The 21,118-nt window shown below is 37.4% G+C and overlaps 1 protein-coding gene across 1 annotated transcript; it reads right to left on the bottom strand.

Moving 5' to 3' along the window:
- Nucleotides 1-780: 780 nt before the first annotated feature.
- Nucleotides 781-2,214, bottom strand: LOC129808472 (uncharacterized). Its single transcript, XM_055858251.1, has one exon. It carries the CDS (start codon nt 2,212-2,214, stop codon nt 781-783), a length of 1,434 nt encoding a protein of 477 aa, XP_055714226.1.
- Between the last annotated feature and the right edge of the window lie 18,904 nt (nt 2,215-21,118).

Here is a 21,118-nt window from a genome sequence, read left to right as displayed (position 1 = left end):
ATAAACATATTTTTTCGATTTTAGGATCACTTGGCTGAATTGGAATCATTTTAGCATACTTGTTTGAAACATTATTATTTTTAGTTTGTGTGGAGAATTACCTATAAATATATTGTGGTGTTATAAATCTGTCAGGGACTGTGTGTTTCTTGGGCTTCCTTCTACCGTTTGTGATATTCACGTACCTGTGGTAAACAATAATTTCTCTGTGATAGGATTCTGTGATATCTAATACCCTCTTCTTCCTGCCCAGTTTACCTGGAAATATATATTCCTTTATTAAATATCTTCAACAGTGATCCGGAACGTAGGCGGCTGGATTTTCCAGAAGACGTTTCCTCGATGACTGCCAAATGCCCTTCTCCAAATCCACTGAGGCAGTGAAACACACTTTTCACCTTCACCAATTATTTTATTTACAAATATTCTCCTCTTAGATTACACTGAACACGTTTAACTCTACGTCACGTAAATTTTTCTGTAGTTTGAACTAATATTTAATTTATAATTCACAAAATAAACTTATACACTTTTCTCCTCACGTCTCTTTGTCAAATCAAGTCTCTTACGTAATACCCATACTCGTTCCCGCTTATTCCCCTACTTTTTTTTCAGCTGATCTCATTCACCACTTTTTCCTCTTTCTCTCTCCCTCCATGCATGTTCAAAATCCAACCGTCTTTTGTCTCTTATTTTTAAGAGGTCTTATAGAATGGAAATTCTATACATGCTCCCGGGGGAGATTGTGACTCTCACATGTTGGAAATTTGGCGACTTTAGTCACTGACCTGGTATAGGTTCCTGTCGGGGTTTTATGTCGATGACTCTCACCTTCCCGTCTCCTCCAGTGTGAACTCCAACAACTCTTCCTGTTGTCCATTTGGTGGTTCCTATGGAAGCATCGTGTAAGATCACTATGTCATCCACCTTCAGGTTCTCTTTCTCCGTGTGCCATTTTGAGCGCTCTTGAAGTGTGTGCAAGTAGGATAGCCTCCACTTTCTCACAAAATCTTGTACAATCCGCTGACACAATTGCCATCTTGTCAAGTGGTTCATTCTCACGGATGCAAGATTTTCATCAGGCAGCTGAGTCGGTGGTGCCAAAAGCAAAAAATGACCCGGAGTCAATGGTTGTGGATCTCTGGGATCGTCCGACAGAATGGTGATCGGCCTACTATTCAACACGGCTTCGACCTGTGTGAGAATTGTATAAAATTCCTCATAATTTAGTCGTTGCTCGCCAATAACTTTCTTGAGATGAGTCTTTGCTGACTTCACTGCTGCTTCGACTAATCCGTTGAAGTGCGGAGAACGAGCCGGTTGAAAGTGCCAGGTAATGTTCTGGTTGATTGTTTGGTCTTGAATGGTTTGAGCTTCTTCTGCTAACAGACGTTGAAGTTCACGTGATGCTCCTAGGAAATTCCTTCCGTTATCTGAGAACACTTCTTTGCAAACTCCTCTACGTGAAGTGAATCGTCTGAAGCTGCTCATGAATGCTTCTGATGACAAACTGCTTACAATTTCCAGGTGGACTGCCTTGGTTGAGGTGCATACAAAGACAACTATGTCGATCCTTTGAGTGCGTCCACGGGACTCGGCGCCTGTTCTAATAAAGAATGGCCCGCAGCAATCAATAGCCACGCTAGAAAATGCCCTTACCAACGAAATTCGGTGTTTAGGCAAGTCTGCCATTATCTGGTTTTCTCGAGAAGTTTTGTGCACGAAGCACGCCTTGCACATGTGGACAACGTTTCTTGTGATATGACGTCCACCTATTGGCCAGTACCTTCTTCGACAATGAGCTAGCAATAGCTGTGGCCCGGGGTGCAATAGTGATAAGTGCATCTCTCGGATGATAAGCTTTGTCAAATCACTGCGTGGGAGAATTTTTGGATATTTGGTGTTGTAGTCATCATCCAGATGTCCCAATCTGCCACCGACCCTTAAAATTCTCTCCTCATCCAGAAACGGGTGCAACTTTTTCATTGCTGCGCTGTTGATGGTCACTGCTTTGTTGTTCATGAGATCCTGAATGAGCTCCGGAAAATGAGATTCTTGGTCCCATTTTATCAACTGATTCTCTGCCCAGACTAAGTCTGCTGCACTATGACTTGTGGGTTGATTCGGATGAGCTCCTGCATGACCTTTAGTCCTCAATGCTCTGAATCTCAAGAGTTGGCCAACTTTGCAAATTACCAAAAGAACTCTCTTCATTCTGGATAAGTTGCTTATTTTTGACACGAGGGTAGTGAAAATGTAATTTCCTTCTGACTTGTTGACAGTGAGTGTAGCGACTGAAATGTCTTGTGACTCCTCGACTGCTGGTGGAACACTTTCCTTGCTTTCCTAAGCTAAATCACTCTCCTTTAACCAATGAGGGCCTTCCCAATACAATGATGAGTTATCCAACTCCATGGCTGTGGTTCCTCTTGAAATGAGGACTGCCGGGTTTTCTTTTGTGGGAACGTGTCTCCAACATTCAACAGCTGTCAACTCTCTGATCGTTGTCACTCTATTTTTGGTAACAACGTCTTGTTTGTTTGAAGCGGATGCAATTTGAGCAAGAACTACCTTGGCGTCTACCCAACAATAAACCTTGCTGATTTTCAGACTTTTTGCGACCTTTGCTAACAGTTTGGCCCCAAGTGTTGCTGCACAAATTTCTAGCTTCGGGATTGTCTTTTAGTTTTGATTGGCGCAACTTTCGACTTCGCCGTCAACATCTGACTTGAAATTCGTCCTGAGACATCCTTGGTGACATGGTACACTGCGGCTCCGTAGGCTAGGTTGGAGGCATCCGAGAACATGTGGAGCTGCTCTTCACAAACATTTTCGTTTTTCGATGTCCATCGAGATATTCTCATAGACGGAATGTGTTGTAGTGAGGCAATAAATTTTTTCCACTCTCGCAAAATATCTCCCTCAACCTCGGTATCCCAGTCAATCTCATTCTTCCAAAGATTCTGCAAGATTAATTTCGCGTTGATTGTGATGGGGGCTAGTAGTCCTAGCGGATCATAAATCCTTGCCACCACTCTCAGGATATTTCTCTTGGTTGGAACTAAATTCTCGACCATTGTATCGACTTGAAATGAAAAGGTGTCGTTTGACGGATTCCACATCAATCCTAGCGCTTTCACGCAGCCATCAGAGATTGAGACTTCCTTTGCCTCTGTGTTGCTTTCTTGCAATGTTTGAAGTACTGTCGGAGAGTTGGATTGCCACTTGGATAGCTTCATTTGAGCTTTGCCGAGAAGACTAATGAGATCTTTCTGCACCTCGATCGCTTCCTTTGTGGTCTCCACTGACAATAGACAGTCATCCACGTAAAAATTGTTCCGAAGAACTTCTGCTGCTCGTGGGTAACTTTCTCCTTCATCTTCTGCAAGTTTGATCAACGTCTTTGTGGCAAGATAGGGTGACGCAGCATTGCCAAAACACAAGGTCTTGAACCTGTAGTCAATGATTGGTTCACTTGGTGATGTTCGCCAAAGAAAACGTTGCAAATCTCTGTGATCCTCATTGAGTTGTACCTGCAAATACATTTTGACAATGTCACAGGATAGTGCAATCGGGAATCGTCTAAATCTCCACAAGATCTCTATCAACTCCGGTTGATCGACAGGCCCCACTTTGATAACATCGTTGAGACTTATGCCGCTCTCAGAAACAGATCCGCAGTTGAAAACGATCTTGACTTTGGTAGATGACGCGTTTTCTCGAACAACACAGTGATGTGTCATGTAATATGACTTAGCTTGAAGCTCGATTAGAGGCACTCTCTCTATGATTCCCAAACTCAGATACTCTTCAAAGATATTAGAGTACTCCTTGTATAGTTGAGGATTCTGTGAGAGCCTTCTCTCTAGGAAGTTCAGTTGCCTTGAAGCTCGCTTTCGGTTAGATCCGAGTTCACCGAAGTTTCCCTTCAAAGGTAGACGAACATTGTACTGACCGTTTTCCGATCTTTTTGTCGTACTTGAATATAATTCTTCCACTTCCCTATACTCGACCGTTTGTGGACATTCTTCTGAGAGTTCTTCGAGTTCCCAGAATTTCCTGAGGGCCTCATCGATGGTTTTCAGGGATATTGTGTGGCAAACGGGGGGAGTGTCTGCTGATTGTGCGCCATTAGGCTGCCATTTTCCGCAAACTACCCAACCGAAGACGGTATTTCTGAGTGATGGAATTCCTGGGCCCATTTTGTAAACTTCGTCCAGCACAATTTCGTCTTCGTGTGCTGCTCCGATGAGTAGGTCAATTGGCCTAGACACATGCCACTCTGAGTCAGCGAGCACGAATCCCGTGGGAACCCTTACATCCCGAGGGTTTATCTGAGATGTAGGCAAATTGGTGGAGATCTTTTGTCAAACCTGACATTGCAAAGAAATTTGCGTTCCTTCCTGAGGGATGAGGATTGCATTCACTTGATGCTTGAGGCTGCTTACTTGTCCTTGAAATGCTTCAACTTGAGTGTAAGGGGACTTTTGCAACTTCAATCTCAATCTCTGGCACAATTCGGTTGTCATCACAGAAATCTCGGATCCAAAATCCAAAAGGGCGCGACACACATGGACATTTTGTTGGGAATCCAGAATTCTTACACATGCTGTCTTCAAAATAGAGCGATGAATCTCACCTTTGGCACTCTTGTTTGACGGAAGAAAGCTACTCAGCACGGCTGGCTTCTTCTGATCCTCGGAAACTGATTGAGGATTGTCTTGAGTAACCTTTGACGGGGGGTTGGAGAGAGCATCGTGAACCCAATAATTATGAGACTTATTGCAATGCTTGCAAGGAGGATAAGGGCATTTGTCTACAGCATCCTGGGATCTACTTTCTGATATACAATTCATGCAAAGATTTAAATTGTTAACAGTTTCGAGCCTTTTGGCTGCAGGAAATGACTTGAATTTACCGCATTTCCACAACTTATGTGCGGATTTCTTGCAAACGCTACATGACTCATGCTTTTGACTTGAATTTTCTTTAGAGATCGTGAGGGACTTTACAATTTTTTGTTTCTGAATTTGAACTTTTGAACCTGAACTGTTTACATTACTAGTGTACGTGGATGGACATAAATCTAAAGCTTTACAACGTTTATTTAGAAATACCTTAAACTCGTCCCATGTTGACACGTCTGACTGCTCCTGCGACCATAGCGTCTGTGTCTCGTGATCGAGTTTGCTCAGGACTTCGTAAATGATCCACGGATCTCGAGTGTTGACCTTCAACGCGTCCATTGCGTTGATAGTCGTCGTGGAGACATCGTAGATATTCCTGAGATCATCGACGATAGGATTCTTCAGAGTAGGTAGGCTCTTGATGCGTTCGATGTGACCGTTTATGACCTTTTTCTTGCACTCAAATCGGTTTGTGATGGTTTCCCACGCTATGTCGTAGCTTTCATCACACATATCGAGATGATCAATGGCGTCAAAGGCCTTTCCTGTCAACTTCGTCTTGAGATGGTACAGCTTTTGCGTCTTTGACAGTTTCTTGTTGCTGTCCACCAGATTGATGAACATCTCTTTGAATGAACGCCACTGCGCATGCTCTCCGTTGAATGTGGGGATTTTCACTGGTTCGAGTTTCGAATACTTGGAATTCTCACTACCATCCATACGCTCTACGAGTTTTGAGAAGCCATCGAGAAGTTTGTCAATTCGTTCATCTTCAATGACGGTTGAATGGAAAAGATCTTTCTTTGCAGATTCATTGACTTTGATATTGACAATCAGTTCAGTCAGTTTCTCTTCCGCTTCATCAATTTCCAATAGGAAATTATTTTGCTCCTCAATTTCCCTTTCGCGCTCTTCTTCTGATTCAGCTTGGTTAATGATGTCATCCTGTACCCTATTGTATCGAACCCTGATTCTGTCACAAATCTCCAAATTCGTCTCAAGGTACGCTCGAGCACCGTCTCTACTCAACAGACTTTCATCTTCATGGTAGCGGGATATGGCTGTCTTTACACTGGTAAGTTGCCCTTTATATGCGCTTCGACTCTTGATATTCGCCATCTTTGGAGCTGCTTCTTTGTCCTCTTCTTCGTGGAGTTCCTTTTCAATTCTGCTGGATACCCAGTGAATGGCCAAAGATTTTCTGCAGATATCCAAGATTTTTCTACAAGGCAATTGTCTTCAGAGTGCGAATGTCAATAGGCGAAACTGCGAGGTTCTCGTGGCTGATGCCGTGTGACTGAAGCCTCCTCGTTGGGGTCTCTTTTCCTTCGAAGGACCACTGATGTGGAGAATTACCTATAAATATATTGTGGTGTTATAAATCTGTCAGGGACTGTGTGTTTCTTGGGCTTCCTTCTACCGTTTGTGATATTCACGTACCTGTGGTAAACAATAATTTCTCTGTGATAGGATTCTGTGATATCTAATACCCTCTTCTTCCTGCCCAGTTTACCTGGAAATATATATTCCTTTATTAAATATCTTCAACAGTGATCCGGAACGTAGGCGGCTGGATTTTCCAGAAGACGTTTCCTCGATGACTGCCAAATGCCCTTTTCCAAATCCACTGAGGCAGTGAAACACACTTTTCACCTTCACCAATTATTTTATTTACAAATATTCTCCTCTTAGATTACACTGAACACGTTTAACTCTACGTCACGTAAATTTTTCTGTAGTTTGAACTAATATTTAATTTATAATTCACAAAATAAACTTATACACTTTTATCCTCACGTCTCTTTGTCAAATCAAGTCTCTTACGTAATACCCATACTCGTTCCCGCTTATTCCCCTACTTTTTTTTCCAGCTGATCTCATTCACCACTTTTTCCTCTTTCTCTCTCCCTCCATGCATGTTCAAAATCCAACCGTCTTTTGTCTCTTATTTTTAAGAGGTCTTATAGAATGGAAATTCTATACAGTTTGAATTTGTAGTTGTGAATCTATACTGTTTGAGCATATAATTTCATTATTCTGGGGATCTCCTTCATCGTTATGAAGTTTTGTATCCGTATCAACTATATTATAAATTTCATTTTGTATTTTATTTTCTAATGGCATATCAGTAATACTGTTGATATGATTTTTAAATTGAATATCAACCTGTGTATCCTTACTATAAATGGATTGAATTTTTTGGTCAATTTCGCTACCTTTTATCTCTTGGGTTTGTGTATCAATTTCATGATGTTTGATATCATAATTGGCAACTGGAATATTTTTTTCAATGTTGATATCTAATTGTGTATCTATGCTATGTATATCTTTGACATGATTATAAAGATGTTTGTCAATTTGTGTTTCCAAACTATATACTGATTTAATTTTGTCATTATCATCTTGGTCAACGATGAATTCAATTTCTTCAGTATTTTTCATATAATTGATATAATTTTTGTCAATTTTAATTTTAAATAGTTTATATAATGGTGTATGCTCCAAATATTGTAAAGCCTCTATTACAACGGCTGGTCTTACAGTTTCAAACATATAATGTGACTTGTGATCAATGTGTCTTTTTAATTTTACTTGAACTGTTGACATGTTGTCAAATGTTCTCGGTAAAACACTTGTCATATTATTCACTTCAACGGGGATATGTACTACGCTGCCTTTCAAACCTTTCTGAGGATTTAATACATATTTTTTTAATTCGCGTATTTCCATAAAATTTATAAATGGTGCAACCATTCTTTCCTCAAGGTCAGTTAATTTGCTAATGCATTCTGGAATTTCTGGAAATGAGAGACCATTTACTATTGCTAAAGGTGGTAATTTGTTTTTATTTAAGGAATTTAGACAAGTTGTACAACAATATTCAGATATAAGTAAAATATTATTAAGATAATTTTTATCGGAATATTTACATTTTTCAATGTTTAATTTCTTAACTGAACGTTCGAAGAACAAGCCTTCGCAACATCCACAAATATATTCTGGTACATCTTTTTTTGCCTCAAGAAAATCTAAAATAGTATTATTTTTTGACCTATTCGTGTCTTTAATATTTTTTTTAAGTTTATTTTTTAGTTTGTCTCTGAAATTAAGTACTTGATATTCATATGAATTATTCTTATCTTTAGCATTATATTTTTTCTTAATTCCTTTGAATGTTTTCCTATTTTTGTATATATCCCTTCGCTTTGTTCTACGTATTCTTTTAAATGACTGTAGTCTCACTGATATACACCTAACTTTTTTGTTTTTAAATTGCTTGTTGATCATTATAGTAAAAGATTTAGGAACTTTGTTTACGGTGGCATGCAATGCTTTTTCATACCTAATTTTTCTGAGAATATTTTCAAGCTTACTTACTTTTGGATTCCTTCGTTCAGTTTGATGTCTTTTCCTCCTATCAGCATTCTCTAATGCTCTCTTTTTGGGGTTCTTTTCTCGTTCCAGCTGATGTTTTCTTTTTCGAATGTCGTTTTCTTTCCTTTTTTTCTTAGGATTTCTCTCCCGTTCCTCCTTATGCATTAATTTTCTCTTTTCGTTTTCCAGTTTTTTTTTCTTTGGATCTCTTTCCCGTTCCTCCTTATGCATTAATTTCCTCTTTTCGTTTTCCAGTTTTTTTTTCTTTGGATCTCTTTCCCGTTCCTCCTTATGCATTAATTTTCTCCTCTCGTTTTCCAGTTTTTTTTTTTATTTGAATCTCTTTCCCGTTCCTCTTTAAGCATTAATTTCCTCCTTTCATTTTCCAGTTTTTTTTTATTTGAATCTCTTTCCCGTTCCTCTTTATGCATTTTTTTTCTCCTTTCATTTTCCAGTTTTTTTTTATTTGAATCTCTTTCCCGTTCCTCTTTATGCGTTTTTTTCTCCTTTCATTTTCCAGTTTTTTTTTATTTGAATCTCTTTCCCGTTCCTCTTTAAGCATTAATTTCCTCCTTTTGTTTTCCATTTCCTTTTTTTTAATTTTCTTTTCTTTCTTTTGAATGTTGCTGTTTTCGTCTTTCGTTGTCTCTCTTCTGGAGGTATGCGCTTTTTTTTGCAATTTTTAACTGTTTTTTGAATTTTTTTTGCAAGTTTTCTTTTTTTCATCTGAAATTTCATTTGAATTTTTTATTTCGTAATTGTTTTGAGATATAATTTCTGTATTTTGGGTATCCATACAAATTCTGTTTTGTAAACTTGAATTGTGATTTGTTGATGTATAAGGCAAGATATTTGTTTTAGAACTACTTGAAAAAACTGAAATCACCGAACAAGGCGTAATTATAAAACAAAATTCTTCCTTATACTCAAAGTTCCCATAACAAAAATTATATATCAAAATATTACATAATTTATTGGGATCTTCATAGCCACATAAAACCGATTTTCCATTTCTTGTAACAAATTGACCAAATTTACCTCTTCCATGACTATCAAAAAAGTAATATAATTTCTCAATTTTAAAAATTGAAATACATATATCATTACAAGTAATAACTCCATAGTCATAATTTTTGAAAAAAAATAATAAAGCAAACAACAAAGATTGGTTTTCCGATTTTCCTAGAATCTCTCCCTGAAGTTCATTTTTGTTTAGAATAGTATTCAAAACAAATTTTTTATTAAATACTGTTAGATTTTTAGGCATTTTTTCAATATTTAAGTAATCACATGTTTCATTTTTCATTAATTCTAAATAAATTTTATTACCCTCAATAAGTATATTGTCTAATGTATGATTTGACCAACTATTTAATTTTGTTTCGAATGCCCAAATCATACTTACAACTGCATTGGCACAACATTGTTTATTATTCGAAATTTCATTAAATAATTTTGTATTGTCCTGAGTAAAATTTCCAGTAATAAAAATTATAGGGTATTCTATTCCTATTGATGCGAAAAAATGAGAATTTTGTGGTATTTTTTTACCTTTTCCACCTTTTTTTTGTGCACCTCCATTTAATGTCTCCACATAATTGTGAACATTTGGTTTGGCCGGAGCCTTTTCTCCCGATTGTAAACCATAATTTTTGGTTTCAACCGGGGCGACTTCGCCTCCTGGAACAAGCCAGGGAGCGGAAATATCTCTATCTTCTTCAGCAATGCTTTATCTGAAACAAAGGTTAATAAAATCATTAGAGAGTTTTCATTTCTAGTTTAAAACATTTATTAGTATCATCTAATACAATCAAATTTTAGCGTCAAATTCCGCGGATTATTGCAATTTGGACACTTGTTCATTCATTGTTTGAATTTTGCTATGGGGATATTATATTGCATAGTGTAACGTAATAAGTAAATATTTACCTTTGGAAGCAGTACTGTGCTGACTCTCAAGCCGATTAGTCAGAGATCACACAGAGCGTCAATTGCTGAGTGGTGCATTCCACAAAAAGTTTTCTTTTTTGATTTTTCGTTCAGTAGTGCGCCTTTACATAAGAAGTAGTTTATAGTTCGATCAGAAACTAGTGAGTGAAGTGATGGGCGAAAACTCGGGGGGCCCCGGTCCCCCAGAAGACTTTAATTTACACAACGTGCTGCATCGTGGTGAAATGCCCCACGTTAACGAAACAATAAAAAAAAGCTACAAAACCCTGAAACACTCTTTCTTCACCCATCCATCGGACAATGAAAAATATTTCGTCTTGAGTGGCGAAGATATCAGGAACATGAACGTCTTCGAAATCCAAAAGGGCCTGGAAAAGCTGTCTAAACATGACTTCAAGGTGTGCACGAGGCTTCCTAGTGGTGATATGCTGATTCAAACCAGAGATGTGCAACAGTTAGAAGCTGTAAAAGCAACCACTGTATTTGGGCTTGACAAAAAACCAGTACAAGTCTCAGAGAATGGTGTTTTGAACCAGTCTCATGCAATAATTCGATGCAGAGAAATCATGAAGCTCGACACAAGAGTGATCCAAGAGGGATTAGCGGAACAAAATGTTATAAACGTCCAGAGACTCAAGAGGAGGGAAGGAAACGGATGGATAGACACAGCCACTCATGTTCTCACTCTTAGTTCCCCACTGGTACCAGCTGAAATTAAGGTTGGCTTCCTCACTGTGAAGACAGAGATATACATCCCGGCACCGTTTAGGTGCGTTTTGTGCCAACGTCTTGGGCATACCAAGAAAAGATGCAACTCAAAACAAAACAAACATCTTTGTGGGTTCTGTGCAGAAGAATTCCACTTATATGGACCATGTTTACCCCCGAAATGTGTGAACTGCAAGGGTTCCCACCCCAGCTCAAGTAAAAACTGCCCCAAATATATCGAGGAGAAAGAAGTAAACGCCATTAGAGTGACGATGCGGATTCCATATAATCTCGCCAGAGAAGAACTTAGAAAGAGAAAGAACGCTCCAATATCCACACGCAATATGACAGCATCTCCACCAACCACCAGCAATAGCAGATCTTCAGAACGGCTCTCCTATGCACAAATCATCACTTCGCAGCTGCCTACTAACACTTCTAACAATACAGTAAGCAAAACTAAATCTCATATTGTAAATCTGTCTCCGAAAGCTCAGCGAGTTGACAAACTTACAAACAAAGCCTTTAAAAGAAAACTAGCTGAAGAAAATTTGCAGTCAAAGACAATTGATCTCTCAAATCAAACATCAATCGATAACAGTCATACAGATTTTCATTCACAAAACGAAACTATTCGCTCAACAAAAAAACTTTTGATCAACAAACAAAGTAATTATTCAAACAATTCAAATAACATTTCGCTTCAAGAAGAGTTAACAAATATTCCTGGCTATGCCACCCCAAAACATTGCTCGCCCCTTCGGGGCTCTTCGAATTCCCTTTCCCCTGCACCCTTGTCCATTTCCCCTCCCACCCCCCGTTCCTACCACAATCCCTCAACCCACCCCCCCAAACCCCCTGATCCCACTGATGACCAGCTCCCGGACTATATTGAACACGACTCAGACATTGACATGCACTCCTCACCTTCCAAAAATATCCACCCTAAGAGTCACATGTCTTGACTCTTGTAGCAGGAAATAGACGGAGACACTGAACCTTTCTTGATTTTCACAATTTTATTCTCTACGACGTTTCGAGGATGGATGTCCTCTTCATCAGGTATCGAATATGGCAGGGAAAATCACGTACAGGTGGGAGTTGTTACACTGCACTTGAACTTTGATCACAAATTGATCTGTGATGTTCACCATTCGACAGACCGACACAGATTTCTGTGTCGGTCAGATTTCTGTGTGTCAGATTTCTGTGTTCAATTTGTGATCAAAGTTCAAGTGCAGTGTAACAACTCCCACCTGTACGTGATTTTCCCTGCCATATTCGATACCTGATGAAGAGGACATCCATCCTCGAAACGTCGTAGAGAATAAAATTGTGAAAATCAAGAAAGGTTCAGTGTCTCCGTCTATTTCCTGCTACATTCTGTCGAACCGAAATTCTTCTGGATTGACTCTTGTAATTAAAAATCATTATGAATAAGTCTCATAACAAGTTACCAATTATTTCTCCTAAAATAAATACCCAAATTCCAAGATCTCTCCCTACCATAATCCCATGCTCTTTCATTCAGTGGAATTGCCATGGATTTTGGCCCCGTAAATCGGAAATTGACCTAATTGCCACTACAAAAATTCCTGTTGCTTTTTGCCTTCAGGAAACACATTTAAAAATCGATAATAATAATTCTAACTTCCCATCCATTAATGGATACACGGCTTACCACTCCAATAAATCAGACAACCCCAAGATGAGTGGCGGAGTCTCCATTTTTATTCAAAATGGGTGGAATTCCCAAAAAATCTCACTTAACTCCGATTTAGAGGCAATTGCGGTGCGTATTGCATGGCATATTCCTCTCACAATAGTATCAATTTACTTAAAACCAGGAATTTTTATTCCTAAGCAAAAACTTTTGGACCTTTTAACTCAAATTCCATCTCCTTTTTTAATCATGGGCGATTTCAACGCCAGTAATATCCTTTGGGGAAGCCACAAGATTGACCATCGAGGTTCTATGATTGAAGAGATTTTAACAACCGAGAATATTACCCTTCTGAATGACGGATCAGAGACAAATGTATCAGTAGCTCACGGCACTTTTAACGCGGTAGATATCACATTATGCGATCCTTGTCTCACGCCGCGATTCATTTGGGAGGTATCTGACGATTTATATGGTAGTGACCATTTTCCAATATTTGTTTCAGATATAGATAGCTCCTCAAATACAAAAGCAAAAAGCCAGAAATGGATAGAAAGCGCTGCCGATTGGGAAGCATTTAACACTCGTCTTGCATATGAACCAGAAACACGACCCTGTGCCCTACAAGAGTACAATATGTTTGTAGAAGATGTTATTCGTGCAGCTAATGAAACAATCCCGAAAACTAATTCTGTGGCAGGCAAAAGATCTGTTCCTTGGTGGAATAGTGAAATTAGGGATCTTATCCATAGTAGGAAAAAAGCACTTAGAAAATTCCAAAAAACATCCATCTATGACAAATAAAAATAATTATCTCACCTTAGCTAGTAAAACAAAAGAGGTAATTAATCAAGCAAAAACTGAATCTTGGCGTTTATTCACTTCAACTATTGATAGGAACACCACGTCCAAGGTCATGTGGAATAAAATTAAGGCTATCCGTGGATCCTCTTCTTTCCCTATTCGACAAATTTCCTGTCAATGGGGTACTTCTTCTGATCCGAACGAGATCCCTAATATTTTATGTAGAAAATTCTCGGACGTTTCCTCAAATGAGTCACTCACAGAATCAGAATTAAAGCAGAAGAATTGTATATCGGTCTCCCTGACAGATCTAACAATAGTTTCGGCGGATAATTCTCCGCTTAATTTAGATTTTTCCATGCAGGAATTAAAAAGAGCGCTGGGTCACAGCGCGGGAAAATCATGTGGGCCAAATCTCATCACGTATGCTATGTTAAAAAATCTTCCTCACTGTAGATTAGTCAAACTCCTCAGTATATTCAATCGTTTTTGGACTGAAGAAATTTATCCATCTGAGTGGCATTTATCCACCGTGATCCCTATTCCCAAGTGTAGCCAAAAAGATGTAACCGACTTTCGTCCCATAGCTCTTAGCGACTGCGACCTAAAGGTTTTTGAGCGTATGCTCAACTTTCGCTTAATGTGGGTCTTAGAACAAAGAAATTTACTGGGAATACATCAGAATGGTTTCCGTGGAGGTCGTTCTACTATCAATTCTGTTGCAAAATTAACAGGCGACATTTTTGAATCATTTGATAAGAAATCACATACCTCAGCCATCTTCTTTGACTTAGAAAAAGCATACGATAGAGTATGGGATGTAGCCATTATAAGACAACTTATAAAATGGGGAATTGATGGCCATCTCTTAGCATTTATTAAATTTTACTTGGAAACAAGAAAAATAAAAGTCAGAGCTAATGGTATTCTCTCAGATGAAATGTCACTTAATAATGGAGTCCCTCAAGGAGGAGTTTTATCTGTAACCTTATTTCTCATAGCAATTAATAGCATCTTTGAACTATTTCCAGAAGATGACCCTACTAAAATTCTTATATACGCGGACGATATCGTCATCTATAATTCCACTCCTGATAGTGTTGAACAATATATAGAACTTCAAAAGCGTCTAAACGAAATGGGTAGATGGTCGTCTGACAACGGATTTAAGTTTTCACCTTCCAAAACGATGGCAATGCACTTTTGTCGAAAACATAGGTGTCCACATCAAACATTTACTCTCAACGGTTTCTGCCTCAAACACACAGATTCATACAAATTCTTAGGCATCTTTCTTGACCCTAAGCTATCCTTTAAAACACATATTCAGAACTTAAAAGTCTCGTGTAACAAAAGACTAAATGTGTTAAAGTGTCTCTCAGGACTAACCTGGGGATCCGATAGAAGCTCACTTGTGAAAGTTCACGAAGCCACTGTTCTTTCTAAGATGTTCTATGGGTGCGAAGTATATGCAACAGCTGGATCTCAAACTTATTTAAATACTCTCAACAGTATTTACAATACAGGATACAAGTTTAGTTTAGGCGCGTTTGTAACTTCCCCTACAAATAGTATTCTTTCAGAAGCAGGAGTTCCTCCACTCCGGCAGCGATTTGACTTCATATGTGCTAAGACTTCAATTCGGATGGCCTCATCCTACGGGATTACAGGGCATACCGATATAATTGCATATGAAGAAAGGAAAAGTCGCAAAAGCTTCTTCTCAATTGGTGGCAGTTTGGCTTACTCAATTATGGATGGACTTCAATTTGAGGAAAATAAAATACAAGGTCTCCCTCCATGGCTCTTTAAACAAAGCTCCATTAATACCTCACTAACTACCACTTCCTACAAGGACATGTTGCCTGATGAAATTTCCGTATATTTTAATAGAATCTGCAATAATATATCACCTTCTTCTACAATCCTTTACACTGATGGCTCCGCCAGTGGGGAGAGTAGAGGATTCGCAGTCGTCTTTGATCATGAACTTATATATAGTGCCAAATGCCATAGTAGTTTATCAGTTTATGATTTGGAAGCCAGGGGTATTGAAAAGGCGCTTTTAATTGCTTTAGAAGCAATCCAAAGTCCCGACGGTGCCACCCAACACTATATTATTGCATCCGATTCCCTGAGTGTCATTACTGCTGTGGACAACTTAGCTAACAATTCCCCCATCATTCGAAGAATCAGAAACCTACTGATTGAATTAGGAGATCAGACTACACTACTTTGGATTCCGGGTCACAAGGGCATTCCAGGGAATGAGAGAGCAGACAGAGAATCAAAAGCAGCTTCCTTTTTACCTTCCATCACTGATACTTGTGTCCCCGTCAAATCTGCAATTTCATTGTGCAAAAACTTTTACGACGACTTAAAACTAAAATGGTTCAATTATGAGGTAACTCGGTTCATCAAAAAAACAATTTCCGTACCAAATCGTCCTATTATCCCTAAATCACTTACCAGAAAAGAATGCACCATAATTTCAAGATTAAGAATTGGACACTGTCGATTAACTCAGTCTTTCAAATTAACTAAATCTCCCATACCCCTCTGTCCATCCTGTAAAAAATATCTTACCATAGAACACATCTTACTCGAATGCAAAAAACTAAGTAAAATAAGAAAACAAATTTTTGGAAATAAAAACATATTAAGCTTGCTGAGTTATTCTAAGTCAGATACAGATTTAATAATAAAATTCATTAAAGAATTAGAACTTTTGGAAGAAATTTAAACGTTTCTATAATCTATTTTTTCTTACTCTTTCTTTTCATTTTACAAGTATTTCTTTTTCTTCTTTTCATTGAACTTATCCTCCAATTGTAATATAGACTAACCACTAATATAAAACCATGTAAAATTATACGGTGCTATATGAAAAAATGCACCTAATGAAATTTGAATAAATAATAATACCTTTGGAAGATATAAATCGACGTACTTTCACAAGCACTTTGCACTACTCAATAAAATTAAACACTTGAGGTTCTTTAATTTTCACAGTTTTTAATTTTTGTTTTGCCAGACGTGGCTACTCGATCTCAACAATGACGTGACGCTTATGAATGAATGAAGTTTGCTACAATTTGATAACTAGTTGACAATCATTCGCCCATACCCAGTGGTCATCCACACATTACAGTATGCTTGACTGATGCATGACATGAATGCTTACCCTATCACTGTCTCTTATAGGAAATTTGTACATAAACCTTACACTTGTTCGTCATCAGAAATGCATACATGGTCATGACATTTCCTATGTTTCCCACATGTTTCTAGCGCGCCGAAAAAACATTTGAGTTCATTAGCTGTTTTCTGTCATTGTAGAATGAATTAACAAAAAATACTAATACAAAATAAAAGCTAGTTTAATAATTAAGAGGCAACCGAAATCCCCAAATTGGCAACCTACATAGTTTTGAAGATATCTCGTGAAATGTGTACGAAAACAGGAAAAAATTTGTGCTAAAACTGGTCACAGTTTTAAAAGCTAATGTCACCTCCTTGAATGCATACATGTAAAGTATATGTATAACTACCCAATATGCATTTTTGTAAACCTTAAATGTAGTCAATAAATAAATAAAGTTAATATTGATATACATTTTAAGTTCTCACAACACATGGGGATGTCAAAATGTCAATGTCACACCCGACGACAGCCAACTTGTCAGTCCAAATTTTTTTTTTTTTTTTTTTTTTTTAGGACATGAATGTCCTTCCGATGAGCGTCGGTGTATTGGGTGCAATCCAAAATAAAAACACACAATGTACCAGAGCTTTCGACACCTATCGTGTCTTCTTCACTCTGGTACATTGTGTGTTTTTATTTTGGATTGCACCCAATACACCGACGCTCACCGGAAGGACATTCATGTCCTAAAAAAAAATACGAGTATCATCCACCGTCGGCTCATCTTTCTCTACTGTTAATCCAAATGTCATCTATTACTTGCATATCTTACAAATGCATTACAAATTAGTGTGGACTATGCCTTACAATTTGTCAGGCATGACAAAGACAGTTGTGGATTGACCACTGGGTAGATGAAGTTAGCTATAAATCGATTTAATTGACATTAAGTTGACAATCAATCGCCCATAGATGAAGTTTTTTTTTCGTTTTTAATAATTTCAGCAAATATTCCAATGTTTTTATTTTTATTATCTCGCTTTCTAAGTATTTATTAGATAAAGGATGCTCAGATATTCACACCTTCAACCAGGCAGTGGTGTAATATCAGTTCTTGTCAAGAATATCTTTAAAATTGTGAATGCTTCTATGGAATAAGACTCTAAAATAAAATTAAGAAGATGACAATGGGAATTGCTGAATTGACGAAGGTTAGATGAATTTCTTTTTATCTCAAAGAAGCTTGTGAGGTGACTACAAATTTTCTACTACAAAAATTCTACAAATTTTATATTTAAACCAAAATATCAAGGATTTGGATGAACTGACTGAAAAGTGTTATATGGGTGAAATGTAGACCAGAATGTTCTCTATAATTTCCCATAGAACATGATCTCATCGATTACTCAGAAGCCAAGATAAGCGAGGTTATTTGTTTCTTAACTCGTTTTTTCATCCAGAGTTCCCCAAGTAGTCATTTGTTGAACTTCAACTATATCAAAGAATTGTTGTATTTTGTGGGACTTTCCATTTAAAACCCTATTTTAAGTGTCTTGGTGGAGTAGAGGCAGTCAAATTGGCATCTGAGTGATTTCAAAGCGTTATTATGGGAAAAATCAATTTTTTCACACTTAAACGGCAAAATCGGAGTGATAGCGCAGTCTGAGCGGAAAATGATGTATGGGCGAAATGTAGAGACAAATGTCCCCTACAATTATGTCGAAATAATCATCAAAATCAGTTCAGCAACAGTCGAGATAATTGAGGTTATGTGATATTGAAATTGGTTTTTCGACTGTGGCGCCCCTGGTGTTGGTCCCACGAAGTTCAAATATTTTAGAAAGTTGTAGTATTTGGTGAGATCTTTCGTTTAAGCCCTCATTCATCAAAATCGGTCACATAGAACCGGAGATATGATTTTTTGAATTTTATGAACTTTGACCCCTCATATCTCCGGTTCTATTGAAACCACAGCGCACTTACGCACCATTTTGGAAACGTTCTAGACTGGACTACAACATACTAAAATTTCATTAACTTGCACAATGCCGTTTTTGAGAAAAATGTCTTTGAATTTCGATGAATTTTGACGCTATCACAGCGCCACCTATGGTGACTTTTTGAACTTCCATCTGAAAGTGCTCATCGAGACGAAACCAAAAATGTAAAATTTAGGTCGCTATGTTAATTAGAACCGGAGATGGAGGCCGGTCAATGTTCGAACTTTGACCCCTTATAGCTCGGGTCAGGGGTTATGGATCGACTTAAGGTTTTTTTGTTTGATAGGTATAATCAACGGCTACAACATACTAAAATTTCAGCCCGATTGCATAAGGAATTTTTGAGTTATTTAACTTGTAAGATTTAAAAATTTTCTTTCTAATAATAGCTCCCCTAGCGGTGGTTTTATGAACTTGAGTTGTTAGAAGGGGAAGTGGCATTTCACGAGAGCTTTCCAAAAAGCCCTCATTTTTAAAATTCTGACAATTAGAACCGGAGTTATGGCCATTTTAAGAATTTTTTTTGGACCCTTATAGCTCGGGTCAAGGGGGTCGGGGCACCTTAAGTTTGGTACTGATGGAAAGCTCTAAGGCCCAGCTATAACATACTAAAATTTGAGCCCGCTCGATGCCATAGGGGCGGAGCTATTGAGAAAACAAAAAAAGGGTGGTATTCAAAATGGCGGAAGGAGGGGTGGGGGGTGGGAGGTCAATGCACCATGTTGCAATTTTCATACGATATTTAACCTTTGCCGAAAACCGCAAGTCGATATCTTTTTTAGTTTAGGAGCTATTAAGCTCCAAAGAGCGGCCGGACGGCCGGCCGGCCGGCCGGCCGGGAACGTAACTTAGCCCCCCATATATTCGTGATCAGGAAGTGGCGAAACACATTTTGCCAAGTTTGAGCGCGATCGGAGGACATGAAATTTTGTTAGGATTATAGTAGGTGAGATTGTTAAGAATCTCACCTAATAAACACTGCTAGTAATGAATAAGTTATTGTATAATGATGGATGTCGTGCACGTTGAAATAATTATCTTTTTATTACCAGTGTTAATTTTCTGTAACTCTTCTTCCATTTCATTAAAGTTTAGTTTGTCAATTGAGTTTTTAAGTAATGTTAAATTTGTGTCTGTCTTATAAGATTTTTCGTTAAACATATTCTTTATTTGTTCCCATTTTTCAATATTTTTAGTAATTTTTATTGGTTGTGAAAATTTGATTTCAACATCTTTTGATATAGATTGATATTTATACAATATAATATTGTTTGTTGTAATTTTGCATGAATCAGTATTATTTAACATAAATTGAAGCAAGCCGAATTTTTCAAGAGTCATCTGATTAGTAAAATTATCGCAATTGATAAATAAAGGTATCGGTTTCGGGCAAATAAAAATCCAATTATTTTTTGTATGAAGAGGTATCCAAAGGTCTGAAGATAATTCAATGCTTTTGAATGAACATTTAGCATTTTTATTATTAAGGAAAAGACTTAATTCGCAACTATTTTTAGACTGCACAATATAGGTAATGTAATTTTTGGGACATAGTTTATGGGTTCGAGAAAATCACAATCTAAAAGATCGTTTTTCTTCAGAAGTAAGTATTTTAGATCAGAAATCGCTAGATATTCATGTTCGATTTCCATGGTATTATAAAAGTTATCGTGGATTAAATATGGTACTGGTGTTAATTTGTGTAAAATGAAATGATCAGAGTTTGTCAGAGGCACGGTGATTTTAAAAATTATTTTGTTTTGGATAAGATAAGCGTGTAACTTAATGTGTTCATATATTCTTACAATGTTCTCTGGATTTAGTGAGAATATTGTTGTTGCAGTTTTTGGAAAAAATCTCGTAATTCCATTAATTCTTTTAAAAGTTCATTGGGACTTAATACCATGGGGTGTAATTTAGAATCACGCACGTGCAAAATAACATCGTTGTAGAAATCTAACATGTGTTGAAATTCAAACAAAATTAAACTAGAGAATTGTGACAATTCCAAAAAGTTATTTCTCAAGGGATTAAGTTTTGTTTCATTTATCACCAAATAATTAAGTGCGGCCAAAGATTCTATTTTGTTAATAAGTGAATTGGTTACATTTTGTATCTGTGAAATCCGATCCGTTATTTGGTTATCATGTTTACTTATCTCAATGAGTGATTTTTGGATAATAGCTGTTTGTTGATTAATCAGTTTTCTGTTTGTATATGTTAAATTAGTTATCGAATTAATTTCTTTGTTTAAATATTCGGCGTCTTTTGCGTCCATAGTACCGATAAGCCATTTTGAAATTGATCCAATTCCATCGAATAATCCTCTCTTGTACTTATTTGGTTTCATTGTACGAAAAATTAAGTTTTTTGCAGTAATTTCATTGAAAATGTACGGAAATTGATCGACAATCATTCCACAGAAATCTTGTTCAGAAAGTTCAACTAATTTTGCGCAAACTGTATCTAATTTCTTGATATAATTTTCCAAATTGTTTGATTGTTCAACAATAGTATTTAAGTCAATTTTTGTGATTAAATTAAATTCGGATGTTACTACTTTCAG

The sequence above is a fragment of the Phlebotomus papatasi genome, chromosome 4 (genome assembly GCF_024763615.1).
Source record: "Phlebotomus papatasi isolate M1 chromosome 4, Ppap_2.1, whole genome shotgun sequence".
Classification (NCBI taxonomy): domain Eukaryota; kingdom Metazoa; phylum Arthropoda; class Insecta; order Diptera; family Psychodidae; genus Phlebotomus; species Phlebotomus papatasi.
Note: the sequence above shows the minus strand (reverse complement) of the source record. Positions and strands in the feature narration are given on the sequence as shown.

Coding starts and splice junctions, on each gene's coding strand:
- LOC129808472 (XM_055858251.1), bottom strand. CDS start 2,214: ATGAAGAGAGTTCTTTTGGTAATTTGCAAAGTTGGCCAACTCTTGAGA.